At 40.3% G+C, this 17,809-nt stretch overlaps 2 protein-coding genes across 2 annotated transcripts; one reads left to right on the top strand and one right to left on the bottom strand.

Annotated features, from left to right (window-relative positions):
- Positions 1–937: 937 nt before the first annotated feature.
- LOC105930220 (F-box only protein 40) lies at positions 938–7,354 on the top strand. The gene is made up of 3 exons (XM_012868319.3): positions 938–1,342; positions 2,620–4,495; positions 6,366–7,354. The coding sequence occupies exons 2-3, from the start codon at positions 2,636–2,638 to the stop codon at positions 6,573–6,575; spliced, it is 2,070 nt and encodes a 689-aa protein (XP_012723773.2). The 5' UTR covers positions 938–1,342; positions 2,620–2,635; the 3' UTR covers positions 6,576–7,354.
- A 1,841-nt stretch (positions 7,355–9,195) lies between these two features.
- On the bottom strand, positions 9,196–13,099 carry ttc36 (tetratricopeptide repeat domain 36). Its single transcript, XM_012868261.3, has 3 exons — positions 12,921–13,099; positions 12,522–12,710; positions 9,196–9,891 (listed from the first exon to the last, which is right to left on the bottom strand). The coding sequence occupies exons 1-3, from the start codon at positions 13,024–13,026 to the stop codon at positions 9,623–9,625; spliced, it is 564 nt and encodes a 187-aa protein (XP_012723715.2). The 5' UTR covers positions 13,027–13,099; the 3' UTR covers positions 9,196–9,622.
- Between the last annotated feature and the right edge of the window lie 4,710 nt (positions 13,100–17,809).

Consider the following 17,809-nt stretch of genomic DNA (forward strand, 5'->3'; position numbering starts at 1 on the left):
AACTGGCTGCAGACAAATATTACTCAAGTTAAAGTTGGTTATAATAATAATAAAAAAAAAAAAACTTCATGTACATAAGCAAGTATAAAGTAAACTCACTCAAATTTGTTTTTGTTTATTTTTTCTCCCCCTGTTTAGAAGCATTAGGTAATTTTGCTTGATTAATCTGAGCCCAACAACAGAATGTTCTAGTCTCAGCTACTGTTAGGCAGCTATGAAACAGTAATCCTGAATTCCTGCTCTTCACTATGGTGTCTGTCCCTCCTCTCTGTCTGCCTGCTGTAATGTATGCTGATTGCAGGGTCTATAGAGAACAAATCAGCTGGCTCCGATAAGCAGTTCATTGTGATCTACGGCAGGACAAAAAGGAAGAAGAAGAAGGAAAAAAAAAGGAAGCATTCAGCACATTTTTCCATGGGTACAAAATAGCTGCTAGGGATTATTTCAGACTGATGCCAAGTAAGTAAAGGGGAGGATAGTTCAGCTGAATTTATGTAAATTAGTGTTATTACTTACTTAGGCAAGTTAAACACCCTGCTGTTTTGAACAACATTGCCTCTACAGATTAATTCAGATGTTTGAATGACAAGCCAGCCTGAGTAAAGCAGATACATATCTTTATTTATTAATATTTTTTTAATCTGTGACGAAACCTACCAGCTGTGGGCACAATTTAAATACTGCAGTGGTAATTAGAGATTTACAGTAACATGATGACAATCAGTAAACATACAGTTGTCGTCTGCTTCAGAAACTCAAGAAACAAATAAATTGATGTTGAATTGCTGCTTTTAAAAATATAAAATAAATTAAAGCGTATTGAAGAAAACGCAACCAATTGCCGTAAAGTTTTGTGTTTTATTCCATTAAAATAGGAGAAAGAACTGCTGGGCAAGTGTTGGCTGAATTTCTGAAAGTGTGTGACTGACATCTAGTGGAGAACATGGGGTATGACAAGCCTTATTGAAACGCGTACCACACTACAAAAACAAAAGGATTGCTGGTGATTTTCACTGTGACTCTTCAGTACTGTTACTTGGATCCAGTGTTGAAACAAATGCAGTGAGTTAACATGGAAGAGATTCAATATCCATCTTGAGTGTTTTATGAACCTGCAGCAGCTAAACTGCTAATTACTTGGATTATCGTCTGTCATCGTCACCCTCTCACTGTGAAGAAGAGGTGGAGGCTGTAACTTGACCTTGGTCCTTAATGGCTGTGCGACAATAGTGCCTCATCCCACTGGCCTGTCTGCCCCTTTGCTGTGTCTATTTATAATGTCCAGACTCAGTGCAGAGGTTATTCAGAGGTGCCAGTGAACACAAGGCGACAGAAGAACAAGGTGAGGATGTTTAATTTTATTGTACGAGCAGCCGACTAAAACTTTTTCTTAGCTTCACTGTATGTATGCATGCATTTTAACATTTCCGCATCCTAATATGTACCTTTACCGTATCCTGGCAAAGCTTCTTTTTTTCTGCAGGATAAGAAATCTAACACATCTCTCTGCAATCTCCCAATTTGATCCATTTGAATTATTCTGAAATTGTTAGATTTCAAATGATGAGCAGAGTTAACCCCCCTGAGAAAAATAAGAAAAAAAGTCTGGGGTTTAAAATATGCTGCAAAGAAAGGCTTACTGGCTACTTTATTGGGTACAATCAATTGGATTTGACTTTGTTTTGCCCTAAGTATTTTCTAATTTTTTTGTGGCATAAATTCAGCAACGTATCTGAAATGTTACTCAGATATTTTGGTAAATACTGTCGTGACAGCATTAAGCAGTTGGATCAAGTTTGCAAGCTGGTCATCCATGATGCAAATTGCCAGTTCCACCTCATTCCAAAGAAAGCTCTGCTGGAATAAGATCTAATCAGAGTGGAATCCTTTTTCTGAACAGTTATGTTAAAAATAAACTAGTATGCGAGGACTTAACCTCTGTGACATGTTGCATGATCCCGCTGGAGAAGGTTGTGGTGTTTAAACAATGCTCAGCTGGTGCTGGGTGTGTGTGTGTGTTTGTGCCTTAGAAAACATCCCTTGCACCACTGCAATACCACCCCCGGCCTGAAGATCGCAGCTGGCATCCAAACTCTTCAGTCATAAGACCGGGGAACATTCATCTAATCTCTTGTCCAAATTTGGCGAGCTTGTGTAAATGTTTGCAGCGGTTCACGCTGACAAAAGTGGCTCTGGGTGTGGCCTTCTGATGGCGTCGCCTATTCTTGTCGATTCAGACTCAGATTTGTTTCAGAGACATGATACAAGCAGGGTGTTTGTGTCCACACAACTGTTGCTCAGTGGGTAGTTTCAAAGAGATGCCAGGGCCTAAAATCCCAGAAATTCCAGAAATACTCTGACCAGCCCATCTGGCACCAACAACCATTCCGTGTTTGCCCTTTCTCTCCCATCCTCATCCTTAAATACAACCTCGGCAAGTTATCTTCCCCGTGTCTAGAGGCTTAACTGCATTGATTTGCTGCCACCTCCTTCTCTCATTTGCTACTTTTGTCAACAAACAAGTGAACAGGTGTCCGATATAAAATGGCTGATGAGGGTATCAAGCAGTAGCAGAACTGGTATTACCTTCTGTTATTGTGTTTTTACTTCTCTCCTCAGGCACAAAGGAACGAGAATGGCAAAAGGCATTCACAAGCATTGTGACAAGTGCTACAGCGTCCACTGTCAAGCCCCGATAAACCTTTCCATCTCGTGTATGGTCATTAAGTGTCACAAAAAGTGTGGCGCCACCTTCCATATGTGTAAACAAGACGAGCACCAGCTCCTCTGTCCGTACGAGGTGGCCCCTTGCCTGAACGCTGACTTCGGCTGCCCACTCACAATGCTACGTCACAAGCTAGCCAAACACTTGGCGGTCTGCCCAGCCAGCGTTGTCTTCTGCTCTCAGGAGTGGAACCGCTGGCCTTTCCCTGAAACAGACGTGACCTTTTACAAAAACATTTCTGAAAGTCTTCAACCTAGCGCCGAGGCAGACCCCGACGTCGCGCTGGCTCTCAGGGATCAAGCCCTGCTTTTTCAGTCCATCAAAATGAAAAGTATTTTCCCTGAGATGATGGAGGAAGAGCCCGCCTCTCAGGATGTTTCCAGTGGGGTTGACAGTTCTGCGGAGGACGCGTGCTGCTCCTCAGATTGTGGCAAATTTGTAGAGAGTGGCAGAGAAGAGACGGAGGGAATAGAAGCGAGTCAAGAGGAGAGAGACGCTTTGGCAAAAAACGGGGCGCTGGCATGTACCCAAAACTACAATACATGGGAGAAAATATTTGTCAAGGAGAAGGAAGGGTGCAACCAAGCTGTTAAAAATGTAAATAAGGTCAGGAAGGGAGACGGAAAAGAGGAGCAAAAATATTTAAACAGCAAGGTGGAAGATAGAAACTCACGTCGGGTTGAGGTGAATGATTTCAGAAACTTGAATGGTGCAAGCGGACTTGCTCCTTGGCAAGACGGTGTCCTCGAACGGCTGGGCAAAGAGGTCAATATTGCAGAATATAACATGTACCTGGTGCACAACGGGGCGATGCTGATTAACTTTGGTCAACTTGCTGCATGCACGCCAAGAGAGAAGGACTTTGTTTACGGCAATCTGGAGCCCATCAAGGTCCAGACTGTCCGCTCGTTTAATGTTCCCACCAGCTATCAAGCAAAGCGCAGTCTTCTGAAGGACCCGTCACACAAGGCCAAAACTGCACACCAGAGTGTGGATACTAAAGATTTGGGCCAATCAGTTGCAGATCTTCCCAAATCTGAAGAGGTCAGCGCAACGCTTCTGTGCTCCCTGGAAAAGGAGCTGAAGGGACATTTAATTTCAGAGAGTGCCTCGACAGACGGCCTTTATGTAGATGTAGGAACACAAACATACAACTTTCCCTCTGCTCCTTTCAAAGCAGATGCAACCCTGGCAAGTGTCATTGCAGAAAGACCTCGTGGCCTTTATGTTAATGTCGAAACTGAATCTGTCACCAGAAGACACAACAAAATAAGTTCAGCTTTCAGCTTCATGTGTGGCCACTCCTTCCGGCGTGATGAATACCAGGCTCATTTCAGGAATGCCCACTGTGATATACAGGCCTCTCTAAGTGGCTGGTTTCAGCAGCGCTGCCCCTTAGCATACCTCGGCTGTGCTTTCTCCCAGATAAGGTTTCATCCTGCGGGTCAACAAGCCGCCATCAAATTCTGCCAGGATGTCAGCGCCTTGGTACTCCAGCCGTACGTCCCTGCATCCCTCAGAGACGGTGGGAAAAGCCGGAGTCCTGGAAGTGCTGCTCGAGATCTCAATGGCCTGAGCAGCTTGCCTCTTGAAATCCTTCAGCATATTGCCGGTTACCTTGACAGTTTCACACTATCTCAGCTATCCCAGGTTTCCCGTCTTATGAGAGGAGTTTGTGGCACGCTGTTGCAGGAAAGAGGAATGGTCTCTTTGGAGTGGAGGAAAAAGACGTACTCACACGGTGGAAGTTCGTGGAAAAGTCGGAAAAAAGTAAGTATTTTCACTGCTGAAGATGATGCTGAAGTTATCTGCCTTTAATCTAGAGTTTATAGATTTGCTCAGTTTTAATCTTAACCTTGCAGAAGATAAACACAAAGCCAGACTTCAATGCTGGTGTGAGATAGTAGCTGTAACCGTTCTGTTATGTGTCACTGGAACATTTCAGTCATTCATAAACCACAGCAGCAGCTACAGTAAATACTTTCCAAAACTCCTAGTCATCCTCTCCAACAGTATTTCAACCTCCAACGGCAGTGTGGGCAGCTTTTAATGGCTTCCCTATTAAACTGGCTATGGACTTTTTCACCTTATGCGGTCTTTAGTGAAGATGACTGACCTTTAGAGCCAGGCAGCGAAAGGAAATGTGAGTGAAGCATTTTCTTTCCTGTCCATCAGTGGTCCATTAAACTGATGGGGCCGTAGCTTGTAAAAGTATCCATACTTCTTTTACCTCTTTCCGGCTTTGCCTCGTAACCGCCAGAACATTAGATTTTATGTGATAGACAGAGACAAGGCAGTGCATTAAATGTGAAGAAGAGAGAGAAAGTGACATGGTTTTCAAAAGTTGCCGAACAATGCAAAAGGTGCATTTATGAGGTCCCCACCTCTCAACCGTTTACCGCTGGAAATAGGCACCATAGTCTCGATTTGATCAAACTGAGCTTGTGCTGTTTTTCAAAACAAAGATTGGCAGCAACAGATGCTACTACATGGTATTGAGGGGTGAGAACACAAATCCACACCACAATATTTATACCTTTGTTTGGGAAAAGAATTTTAATGATACATGTCATTTTCCTTTCACTTCATAATATTTCACAACTTTATGTCAGCCTATCACATAAGATACACATACCATACAATACAGTGAAGATTGGGTTTGTAACTTGTTCTAGAGGTGTTCGTTTTCTTGCAGAGCTCTGTAATAATCCATGTAATAAAACAATTAACATTCTTTTTATTTCTTTGGGAGCGCCCAATAAAGAACTTGTGGAAGAATGTGAATGAGAGAGGTGACATTAGAGAGCTGGTATCCCACCAGGTTTGCTTGGTTTATATTTGACACTGAATCTAGCCTCGTGGCTTGGATCATGATGCCACAAAGATGCCTGTTGTTCCAGGAAACTACACCCACAGAAGTTCCACTTAAATCTCATCCAGATTTATGGGCGCTGTGTAGAAGCTGTTGAATAATTTAGAAGCGCTGCGCAGTAGTAATTGAAAGTCAGCGTTTTGTGTTAGCACCGTCTCCTTCTGAAATGCATCCAAATCTGGAGGACTGCTTGAGGCAGAGCAGACGACTGCATGGTATTAATCGTGCTCGGTTCCAGTGGCAGCAGCGGGGTTATTGAAGCGGTTTGGTAGACTATGTTTTGGAACTGAAGCATGTACTGAAAAACTTAGAATAACAATTTTTTTTTAATATTCTGATATAAAAAAGTTTTCTAAAAGTATCTTACCTGAAGCTTAGAAGGGGAAAGAGATTAGCCAATGCATGCATCTATTTTTATACGGACCATGTCGCTCAGGCAGTGGTCACGAGACAGAGAGGATGCCGATGATATCACTGATCTGGAATGGCCTAAAAACAAATGCAGCACTCCCAGTAACACGCGGGATAGGTGATCATTCATGGAAACACTTCAGGTTGAAATGAATGTGTGGGCAACAGCTGGGTATTTGTTCTGCGATGAATGGCATAATTTGTATAAATTTGTAACAGATGGCACCGAAATAGCTTTGTGCTATGACATGGAACAAAAGTATTTAGTGATCTGGTTTCCATCTGTGCTATAAATACATCCATCATTGTTGCACTTTGCTCTGTTGTCGAAGTCTTCTTGGCCTCTTTGTTTTACAGATCTGGAGGTTCAGCTCTCTGTTTTCTCCAGTGGACCGCTGGAGCTTCAGTGACGTTCCTTCCATGTCGGAGCACCTGAAGACCTGCTCCTTCTACCAGAGAGAGGAGCACAGGGAGCCGGTGGCTCTGGCCTGCTTGCAAGAGGTCAGGGAAAAATACGAAGAACGAAGCACGGAGGAAAATCCTTCCATGTTGGAGCACAGTGGGTGAACAACAGCAGGAGCAATGCCACGTTGGGAATCACTGGAGAAATTGGCCTGTGCATGCGCTCTGTAAAGCTGCTGTGCAAAAACTGAAGAATACTCATTTGGCATTTTCTTAGGTTTCTACAAACACTTCATTTTAAGAGCAAAAGGGATGAAGTAATTTAATTATTATGAGCTTTAAGCAAAAATTACTCTATATCTTGTCAAATAAAGGCTATAGCAGGCGCTGTTGTTGCTGGCTGCTTCAGTGCGGCAAGACTGACATCCAGTGGAAGAAAGCTGAAGTGCCTCATGTGAGCGGAGGATGATGTCACTTTATTTGGATATCTGATTCCAAGCTCTGTTTCCCTACATATGAGTTTAGATCAGTAACGTAGCAATAAAACAGCAGTCACTGTTTTATTTTAAAACAGTAACTATTAATTATTTTAAATGATTGCTGTGTTTGTAGTAAACCACAACAGTATCAAGTTTCACTGGAATTTAAAATGTACGCTGTTTAAAAAATAAACTTTGACATTGAAATCCTTTTTTATACACTGATAAAACAAACTGTTTTTTTTGTTGTTTTGTTTTTTTTAGAATTGGTGTAACAATTGCACATATTCTGTTTGGGTAAAATCACCATTTCTAAGTAGTTACTAAAAGACTAAAATAAATTTCTTAATGTGCTTACCCATCTGCATCAGTAACACTAACTAAATATAAATACATTTTGCTCATTTGCTTTGTCTTCCGATGTTAAGAAGAAACAAGGCTTTGTGAGGCAGTTCAAACATAAAAAATGTTACAAAAACATGATTCCATTTTTGAAAATCTACTTTACCAAGTTGGCTTTTAAATATTTTTCCTAAAAACCTCGACGAATATGGCAACAAGTGCCTCATGCTCATTTTGCTAGCTGGGTTGAATTTAGCATTAGCAGTGTTGCTAAACTGATCAAGGCCAGTTTAGCACCTTAACAGAAGTATGTAAAAACCTTTTAAATTCACACTAGAAAGGTGGCATGAAAACCGTTTGTCATTCATTGAAGAGGCCATGACAACAAATACATTTTTTCTGAGGTTTCGGGAGTATAATATGATCTTTTGTGCACTGGTGAGACTGTGTGAATCTCTAAAGTGAATAACAAAGGACCAGCTCGGGGGAGGTCAGCTTTGTTGCTTAGCTCAAAAATTGTCAGCTCAGAAAACAGTTTATCTTTCTATGTAGTTTGTCTTTCTACATAATTCATATTCTCCAATCAGAGCACACCATCAAGCAAACAGCCTTCCCCCTCCACCTCCTTGTTCCAGATGAAGCTCCACTTGAGAAGAGGATGGTAGAGGAGCGAGCAGACATCAGCCCCAGATCCGCCTCCCTGAATCAGCTCAAACAGGAGGCAGTCACCGCAGGAGCACGAAAAACCAGTAATCAACCTAAATCTAACTTCACCGCGGTAACTAAGGGGGAGCTCACTCACTCCCGAAGGATGGGAGACTCACAGAGCAGTGGCTGAAGACGGTTTCCTGTGGGGGAATTTGAGTTGGGGGTGTTCTAACAAGTGGATTAAAGAAAAAACTTTAATCTGTATTTTTTTTTTTAGTGGAGAGCCTTTGGTCAGCTTGGCCTCACCTGTCTGACTAGCTGCAACACAAACACTTTTCAACCAGCCATAAAAGCAAAATAATGGATTTCTGTGTTACGTGGTGAGGAGAGGTGTGTATGGAGGGGGAAGGGGTATGTGTGTTTGTGTGTGTGTGTGTGTGGGGGGGGGGGGGGGTAGAGCTGCATATCATTTCCCTATCCAACCCTTTTACTGAGGAGAGACATTATTATTATTATATTTTATTTTTGGACAATTTACATATGCACCAATATCCACTACATGATGTCACGGCACCTTTAGGAACAACCGTTTTAGGGATGGGGAGCTCAGCTGGATTTTCAAGCTTGACTTTGGGGTTAGCGCTGCGTGTCACTAAGCCAGTCAAGCCAATAAAGTAATACACTTCTACAAGTCTGCGCTAACAAGGTGGCATGTTAACCTTTAGCTTGCCAACCATGGCCACGATGTGCCATTTAATTGACAAAAGCTTTCACAAGGTTAAAAAGCTTAGTTTGCGGTTAAACTTCAATATTAGTTTACACTGAACTAGTTAAAGCTGAGAAAAAAATAACCTCTAGTTCCAACACCAAAACGTTCCCAACTGCAAGTCTCATGACAGTATAGCATTACAGTATTTTCTACAAAATTAATATTAGTGTTGCACCGATACCGATACCAGTATCGGCCGGGGCCCCGATACCGCACTAAAATGGTGGTATCGGTATCGGCGAGTACCAACAAATAGGTCACCGATACCATTCTGATGTTTGTATGTCACTTGAATGCAGCCTTCTCTCCCCCGACACTCACTAGTTCTACTGGATTCACTTTGTATTAGTCTTTTTCATGCTTTACAAAGGTAGCAGCTTGACAAAGCCATGATGGCAATTATTTTACATCCAAGTAGTATGCAGTTCTTCATATATACACACACATCAATATCAAACAGATGGTATCGGTATGGAATCGGTATCGGCCGATACTGCACAGCCAGGTATCGGGTATCGGTATCGGGGCCAAAAAATGGCATTGGCGCAACACTAACTAATATATTCATTAATAACATAACAGATATAAACATATATTAAAAACAGCAACAATAATTATAATAATTATTGTTTTTATTATTATAAGAAGAAGAGGAATGGGGAAAATGGATAACTTAACCAACACCTTTAGTTAAATTCTTATTAAAATGTCTGTGTATTATTTGTTACCAAAATAATTTAGCAAATGTTAGTACAATTAAACAAATATTAATTTGTCAAAAAGTTTCAATCATTACCTTCTTGAATGAAGTTTAAATCATGTTAATGGATAGACTGTAATACCCCCAAAATTCCTTTTTACATAGTGGGAGCGCTATTGATTAACTCAAAATGGCATTGAGAAGGCAACATTTTCTTTTTTTACCTATGATATCAGAACACAAATACCCACAACCAAAAGTATATCTTAATTAACTACTGCATTTCTGCCAACTCAGGGTTGCGAAGATTGTTGATCACCTCTGATAGCATTTTGTTGCAAAGGGCTGCATACGGATTCAGAAGAACTGCCTGTTGTCGAGCGAATTCACTTCCAAGGGCAGCCGCTTTTTCAAAATCCTCCCTGGCCTCATCATTCTGGGACGCTAATCTCCGCAGGAGGCCTCTCTGTACTAGAGCCTGGCAAGCGCTTCGCCCTGTGCCGCCACTGAGGGAGATGGCTTGGTCGAGATTCTGCAGGGCTCCTGGGATGACAAAGTGGCATCATGATGCACGTAGACGTTATAGAGGCTGATTTTCATTCTGGTACATTTTACAAAAGAATCAGCTACATGTTAGACTTCTGTCTACTGCTTATTTCATTTAGTGGACTTGCTTAAATGTACCTAGCCACGTTATACGTTTAAAAAGACCAAAAACCATTTATCATGATAAAATAAGGTCATATACACTAAGCGTACATCCTGATAATTTTTTGATGGTACTTTCTGAGGCTAAACAGAACCCCAGCACTGGGCGCAATATAAAAAGACATGCCACCATCTACTGGCAGTTCCACAGCACTATCAGAAAGCCATATGGTGACTACAAAATAAGTACTAAATAATGCCAGACCGAGTCTGACCCCTCTGCAATGCCTCATGGTAAAGCGCCACCTCGGCGTGATAGAACACTAGTCGAAATGTCATTGTTATTGACATTACCAACAGTATGAAATTTTCATTTAAGATACAGCTAATGTCATTCTGACTAATAAAAAATAAATCACACACACACACACACACACACACACACACACACATATATATATATATATATATATATATATATATATATATATATATATATATATTTATATATATATATATATATATAATGACAAAGGATGCATGACTTGCAAATTAGTTAACTTAATTACAGATATCTGTGATTGGAATTTTGAGTCAGTCAACATCTAATTGCAGATATTCTGAATAAGAGTTTGGATTAGGCAAAATTAAGTTGCAGTTGTCAGTAATTAATATCCAGTGTACCAATTAAATGTTAATTGTATTGCCCCACATGCAGACAGCTGCTGCCTCGTCCTGGAACACACTTCCACTGCCTCGGCAGCACCAGCTTCGCCCATTGCTGAGTCAGCGCGTTGAGCGTTGACCCCGCTGGGCTCAACAAAACCTCCCTCAACCTCCGGTGGTGAGGGGGGTGAAAATCGTCCACCTGGAAAGACTGAACCCTGGAGTAACTACCAGCGTAACTCTCACTCCATACGGCCACCCCTCCAACTATGAATACATATACATAGTTTTATGTGATAGACCAACACTCATTAGCACATGACTGAATAATAAACTGCTTTATGAATAAGAAATCTGAAAAGTGTGGCATGCATCTATGTTCTAGAGTTCCTACTTTGATGGATGAGCATTACTTGGTACATAGTTCTGCAGGTGTGCCATAGTATTTCCATGTTCAGGATACTGTACTGAATACTACTTTTTGAGATGTTCAACCTTTTGGATACTGTTTTCTAACCATACCCTGCTTTGAGTGTCTCCCCAACCCCATTGCTGATTTATATGCCGTGTTGCTTGATCTTCATGATGTTCTTTCTTCACTAGCCTTCTCTAAAAAACCTCAAAGCCATTCATGGAACTGTTGTATTGGTACTGATATTAAATCATAAGGACTCTAATCACCATTTTCTAAGGCAATTACTTGCGCTGATTTTACTTAAAGGTGTCGGGGTCTTAGAACATCTGTATGCAGAACTTTTCAGATTGTTGTTTCTAAAAAAAAAACATTTGATGCTGTGGCATAAAAACATGGAAAAATTCAAGGGATACAAATACTTCTGCAAGGCACAAGTAATTTAATTTAGACCTGAAGCTGACCACATCGTATCATTGCATTTCATGAAGAAATATTTGCACACTAACTAAACAGCCTGAACATTTATTTGTATCAAATCAAAAAGTAGTGTAACATTAGCTTTATTTATTTATTTGCAAGAGGAATATACATAATCTGTAAAATAATTTTTTCAGACAAAACTCAAATATATTAATTGGCGCATATTAAGATTTAAAGGTGCATGGCCACGTTATTTGACTTTTTAAAATGTATACGTCAGCAGCTCACTCTGGTTGCATACAAAGTTTTTATGAAAGATTGGCACGTCTTGCTGCCGTATCAGTTATTATTTTTGGTGTTTTATACTTTGTTTTTGCTCAATTTGTTAGGAAATAAAGCCTGGATGATATCCATGTTCTGATATGAGGCTCTTAAATTTGCTGTTAGATTGTTTTATTTAATTAATAACGGTTTATCACACAAAGCTGCCTTTACGACGAGGCATTTCAGAGAGTCAGGCTTGATCCGGCATTATTTAATTTTGTTTATTAATTAAGCAAACTGGCATTATGATAGTTCTACGATACTGTCGCTAGATGGCGCCATGTCTGTTTATATCTGCTAATTGCACCTGGCGCTGGGGCTATTTTTATCCTCAGAAATGACCAACAAAACATTATCAGGATGGAGGCTTCGTGTATATAACCTTATTTTATCATGATCAAACGTTTTTTGGTCTTTTTTAAAGCATATAATATCGCTATACACCTTTAAGATATTTCTGATATGAACTGAAAATCCCAGCAATTCACTTCCTGCAAGTGTGCCAACATTATATTTTTACATATAGAGAACCTAAAAGTAAGAAGCCATCGCAAAGTTTATAAGGTAACAATGGAAAGAACATGGAGCAGACGGCCAGAGCTTCTGCACCGTGTCATGCTGGCCTCAGACTCAGCAGTCTGACATGCTGGCACAATGCCGTGCCTTTGGGAAGGGTTATTACTGAATTTGTTGAATTTACCTGCTGTGTCCCCCAGCAGCCGCAGGGCCTGGGCCCGGTTGTTATAGGCAGAGGCTCGCTGAGGCAGGATGTGGACTGCCTGGCTGAACAGCTGAAGAGCGGCTTGCAACTCCCCAGCCTCTGCCGCTGAGACACCCCGCATCTCCAGCTCTTTCACTCGCTTCAGCAACTCCGTGTCAAAACCACTGTCTGGCAGGAGGAGATAAACAGGTTGGAAAAAGAATTCGCACTCAGCTGACAGGTACCGTGGCAAAGAAAAACACAGAAATGTCACCCAGAACTAAGTTTTGATTACAATGTCACGGGTTTTTTCACCCTAGGAATGGAATGTGTTCAAATAAATTCAATATGCTGTGACATGATATGTAGAGACACATCAAGTCAGACCCTCACACTCACCATCATCGATTAATTCCTCCTCTTGGTACAGGCCAGGAACGTCTCCAAAGGGGGTGGTGGGGTTGAATATGGCCTGCAGAACAGCTTTGTCATGTGCTGAAGCCATCTTCCTGCTGTCTATGGAGTAGGCAGAGAATTATGGAAAAAGAGGAATGTAATGACACCTAAATCACAGCAGGACCGGGAAATTTTCCTCCCCTAAATTGTGCCATCGCCAACAGCCAATCAGAGAAGGGGGCGGAAGCAGAGGTGGACTTTGAGATATTCCAGCACATCTGAATTTGGTTAACTCTAGAAAAAAAATTCAAGCTAGAAAGTGCTGCGTACAGTGGATCTCATGTGAAAGGAGAAAAAAACAGACTGGTTTTATATCTCAGCGTATATATCTTTTAACAGCAGAAAATAATATAGGTAAGTACAACTTAGTTAACGATTACAACAAAATGAACAAACAACACAAGCTTCATGAGTAGATGATTAGATGGTTCGGATGAAGGTGAAGAGTGGTTTACTGGGGTGTCGAGAGCTAAACTGCAACCAAGGGACTGTTAAATGTGAGGGAGAAGAACAACAATGGAACATATGCTCACAAAGGTTTGCAGTTTTCATGCATTACTTGATGCCAATGAACCCTTATTTTATTTGTGAAAAGAAAATGATGGTTTCAAAACCTTTAAACTACACGTGAAAGATCTGGAAGGCAACTGGGTTTCTGAACAGGCCACATGAGTAAATATCCACTGCATGTAATCTAGAAACAAAATGAAACTATTGTGAGACTTGTATTGTTTTGTTTATTATGGTATTCACTCCTAAACTCCCCATTTAGATGTGATCAGCATAGCATGTAATAAAAATTGTTTTCCCAGATTACCAGTTATTTGGAGGATAGATGAGAACCTTAAGTGCTTAGAGAAATTTCTAGTTGTAGATTTGTGCTAAAAGCAAAAAAAAAAGGGAATTTTCTGCATTGTTCTCTGAACTAGCACACATCTTTATTGCTTGATTTTCTGGTGCAAATAGCAATAACAAAAGCCATTTGCACCAGTATTACACATGAAATATTAAAACAAACAACACGCCTATTTTCATTTTCTGCTGCTGGTCCACACAATACCAGAAGAACATTACACATTTCCTGGAGAGCAACATTTACTGTCATAGATACATTTCGTTATCAAGAGTAATATGCTAAAGGTTTCTTTTACATGCACTTTGTTGTACTAAAGACACAGGGAGATAATTATGACTAAAGTCAATGGAGTCTATTAATCTGTTGGGTATTGAATGAAAAAGAGATAGTTTTCAGCATCGGGCTTGTAGGACACACACACACACACACACACACACACACACACACACACACACACACACACACACACACACACACACACACACACACACACAAAATGATGACCTGCATTACTGAGGGAAATAACCCAGCCCTGTGTGAAAAGTAATCACACCCTAAACCTAAAAAGGGCTCCTGCAGCCCTTGGCAGCAAAGCTGAGATCAAGTGTTTGCGAGTGTTGCTAATGGACCTTAAAGTTACACAGAATGTGATGCTGTTGATGCTGGTGAAGATTCTCAGTCATCAGGTCATGGTCATTCCAAAAAAAGGTAACAAACAAAGCAACTGGACTTGTTTTCCGTAGTTGAAGACGTTTCGCTTCCTCTCCAGGAAGCTTTCTCAATTCAAAAAGTCTGGAGTAATGTGGAGTAACAAGCTTTATATTACTGCCAAACAAAGACCTGCAATGGCTTAGATAACATGTAAATTCAACAGAAACAGGTCCACCCCTTAGTAATGGGCAGTCGTTAAAGCCATTAAGCCAGCAGATTGGACAGAAACTGGTTTCTGTTCAATCTGCATGTTATCTAAGCCTTACAGGCCTTTGTTAGGCAGCAGTATAACGCCTGGTACTCATCATTACTCCAGACTTTTTGAATTGAGAAAGCTTCCTGGAGAGGAAGCGAAACGTCTTCAACTACGGAAAACAAGTCCAGTTGCTTTGTTTTTTACTTTTTTTGGAATGCTGTTGATAGTAGTGTGAGTTATATATATTATTAAAACCTTCTGTGTTCCCAGATTAGAGCTCAGTACTTCCTGTTTCTAGTGATGTCTTAGTTGCATCATGTCACAACCTTTAAACAATTTTGAGAATGATTAACACCAATGACTTTCATCTCTTTAGATCCAGAGACTTCGTGCTGTCACACAGATAGACCCTTTTCACATGACGTCACTCAACTTCCGTTTTGAAGCGGAGCAGGGTATCTTTACTTCCGGCTACATGCTTTTACATAGAAAATTCGGGAGGTGAAGAGGTGTTTCACTGATAATCAGCGCGATTTCATAAGGTAAGACTGAGACCACAATGTGTCGCATTGACTATCTTTATTTTCCTTAGTATTTGTAGCGATCATTGCTGTTACATAGATGCTTTGATCGGGACAGTAACATGAAGATCAAAGCTAACATGCAGCAGCTTGTTAGCTTACCTTACCAAACTTTTACCTATCAGTAATCAGCGTGATTTCATTAGGTAAGACTGAGAGCACAATATTAAACGTGTCTTATTGACTATCTTTATTTTCCTTAGTATTGGTAGCGATCATTGCTGTTATAAAGATGCTTTGATTGGGACAGTAACATGAAGATCAAAGCTAACATGGAGCAGCTTGTTAGCTTACTTTACCTGTCATTAATCTGATGTAGATGTTATAAAATGATTACTGTAGCTTTGCTATTATAGAAATAAATCTTGTTCACTGAGTGAAAAAAAGAGACATTTATCTGCTACATTGTTCCCTTTACTTGATTATGGTGACGTGTTATATATATATAATTGCAGTCACTGAATCAAAAAGATCTTATTCCATTTGAATCTTTTTTTTCATTCCTAAAAAAAAATACCGTGGGTCTATTGGACAGTACTTCTGTTTCTGAATTTTCTTCATAATATTATTTGCACTTATATTAATGCACTTTTTTTTAGTTTTTGTGCAAAATACTGTATATTTTAAGTAGAAGCCTGAAATTGTTTTTATTATACTGTATTAGTAATGACATGTGCTGCTGACCTCTTAGTCAGATCAACCTTTAAAAAAGAGATCTTAATCTCAATGGGAGTTTATCTGGTTAAATAAAGGTTTTAAAAAGTATTATAGTTAATCTATTTTTTTCTCCCCTTGTGTCCATCTCTCAGCAGCATCATATCCACCAAGCATGGCACAATCACAGAGAAACCTCTACTGCAGTGTCCCACAGTGTTCGAACAACAAAAAAAAACTTTCCATATCTCAGTGTTCATGACTTCCCGGCTGATGCTGAGACTGGAGCCCGTTGGGTGACGGCAATAAGAAGAGACGAGGGGCCAAATTTTAAAATCCTTCGTGGCAGCACTTACGCCTGCAGTCAGCACTTTTCTTCCGAGGACACCTATGTTTCTGCAAGTGGTCTTTAACAAATTAAACTCCATCTTTCTTTCTTAAAGATAATTGAGTTATAAGTTAATTTAGCTATTCCCAAGATAATTTCAGTGGCTCACCACGTAAAATTTTATTAGAGCTGTCAAAATCAATTTGTTAATGAAAGGAAATTAATCTGAGAAATTAATTAATTTCTGCACATACAAATGGTTTTTAAAAATACTCACCTGTACACTGTGATCGCACACTGTCTCTTTCTCCTGCATTGTTTACATTTCAATTGTTTACTGTTAAATAACTGCTGTAATTTACTGTAATTCTTAAGCTGTATGCAAACGGAATTTCGTTCTGTACGCACTCTGTGCATACATAATGACAAATAAAGTTGTCTAAATCTAATTTGTCCATGGATGAACCCAGAACCACACACAAGGGACTTAAAATGAAAGTCTTTATTGAAGGTTTGATGGGATGGAGGGTGATGTAACCAGCGAGGTAGAACTGCACGGGAACAGGGTGATGGTGTTGGCAGGAGCTGACGGCCCGGAGAGAGACTTCTTGGAACCAGGAACAGGCATCAGGGTCCACACCTCGGCAGAGAATTGACAGTTCAGGGGAGAACCCACCAGAGCTCGGCAGCAGGTTCTTCTGTAAGGCAGAGGGGAACCGAAGCAAGGCAGCAGGATAAACAGGACAGGTAAAAGGTAAAATTGACAGAGCTGCTATGAAGTATCTATGTAATAAATAACTAAAATATATGAAGTGTGATGTCTGAAGTTTTTTTAAATCCATGTTTTTTTGGTCAGTTCCTGAAAAATAACAGTATAGGACACAAGGGGTTTGCCCCGACAGCAGCATAATCCATAAATACTATAGTGAACTGATTATTAGTGTGCATGCAACATTATTGACAGCGTCTTTCTCAGTCTATGATGTCCTAAACTATCACAGTTTTAACAGGAATGGGCAGAATTATTTTATTAATTGAGGCTCCAGATCTACTGACGAGACTGAGAAACACACTGAACCCACAGAGGAATTTTGAGGGATACTGCAAAAGTCTGCAACCTCAGTAAAATACTACACACAAAAAACAAACGGGAGGGAATGAGGCTCCTCATTTTTATTCATAGAGCTGTGACCAAGTGGCCAACAGCATTGACACTGTTCCAAAACAAAGTAAGAAAAGGCTCAACATTATACATCAACTATATCCCTGGTGTGACTCATTGACTAAAAGCTGTGAAACAGAATAGCTGATATAGCAATAAAGCTAGCGTAGCAATATAATGGAGAAATAGAAAACTAATAAATGACAAAAGTCCTGTTGGTAGCATAGCTACCATTATCCTAGCATCTATGCTAACAACAGAGCTAAGAAGACAAAGCTCTTACCTTCATAATCGAAAAGGTACTGTTCCACAAAGAACTTGTCATCTTTGTCGAGTTTGGAGGC

The sequence above is a fragment of the Fundulus heteroclitus genome, chromosome 18 (assembly GCF_011125445.2).
Source record: "Fundulus heteroclitus isolate FHET01 chromosome 18, MU-UCD_Fhet_4.1, whole genome shotgun sequence".
NCBI lineage: Eukaryota > Metazoa > Chordata > Actinopteri > Cyprinodontiformes > Fundulidae > Fundulus > Fundulus heteroclitus.

Bases quoted from the DNA above. Each gene is read 5' to 3' on its own strand.
- LOC105930220 (XM_012868319.3), top strand. From the start codon at position 2,636: ATGGCAAAAGGCATTCACAAGCATTGTGACAAGTGCTACAGCGTCCAC. The intron at 4,496-6,365 runs GTAAGTATTTTC...TTTGTTTTACAG, and splicing joins CGTGGAAAAGTCGGAAAAAA to ATCTGGAGGTTCAGCTCTCT.
- ttc36 (XM_012868261.3), bottom strand. From the start codon at position 13,026: ATGGCTTCAGCACATGACAAAGCTGTTCTGCAGGCCATATTCAACCCC. The intron at 12,711-12,920 runs GTGAGTGTGAGG...TCCTCCTGCCAG, and splicing joins GGAGGAATTAATCGATGATG to ACAGTGGTTTTGACACGGAG. The intron at 9,892-12,521 runs GTAAATTCAACA...TTGTCATCCCAG, and splicing joins GCTGCTGGGGGACACAGCAG to GAGCCCTGCAGAATCTCGAC.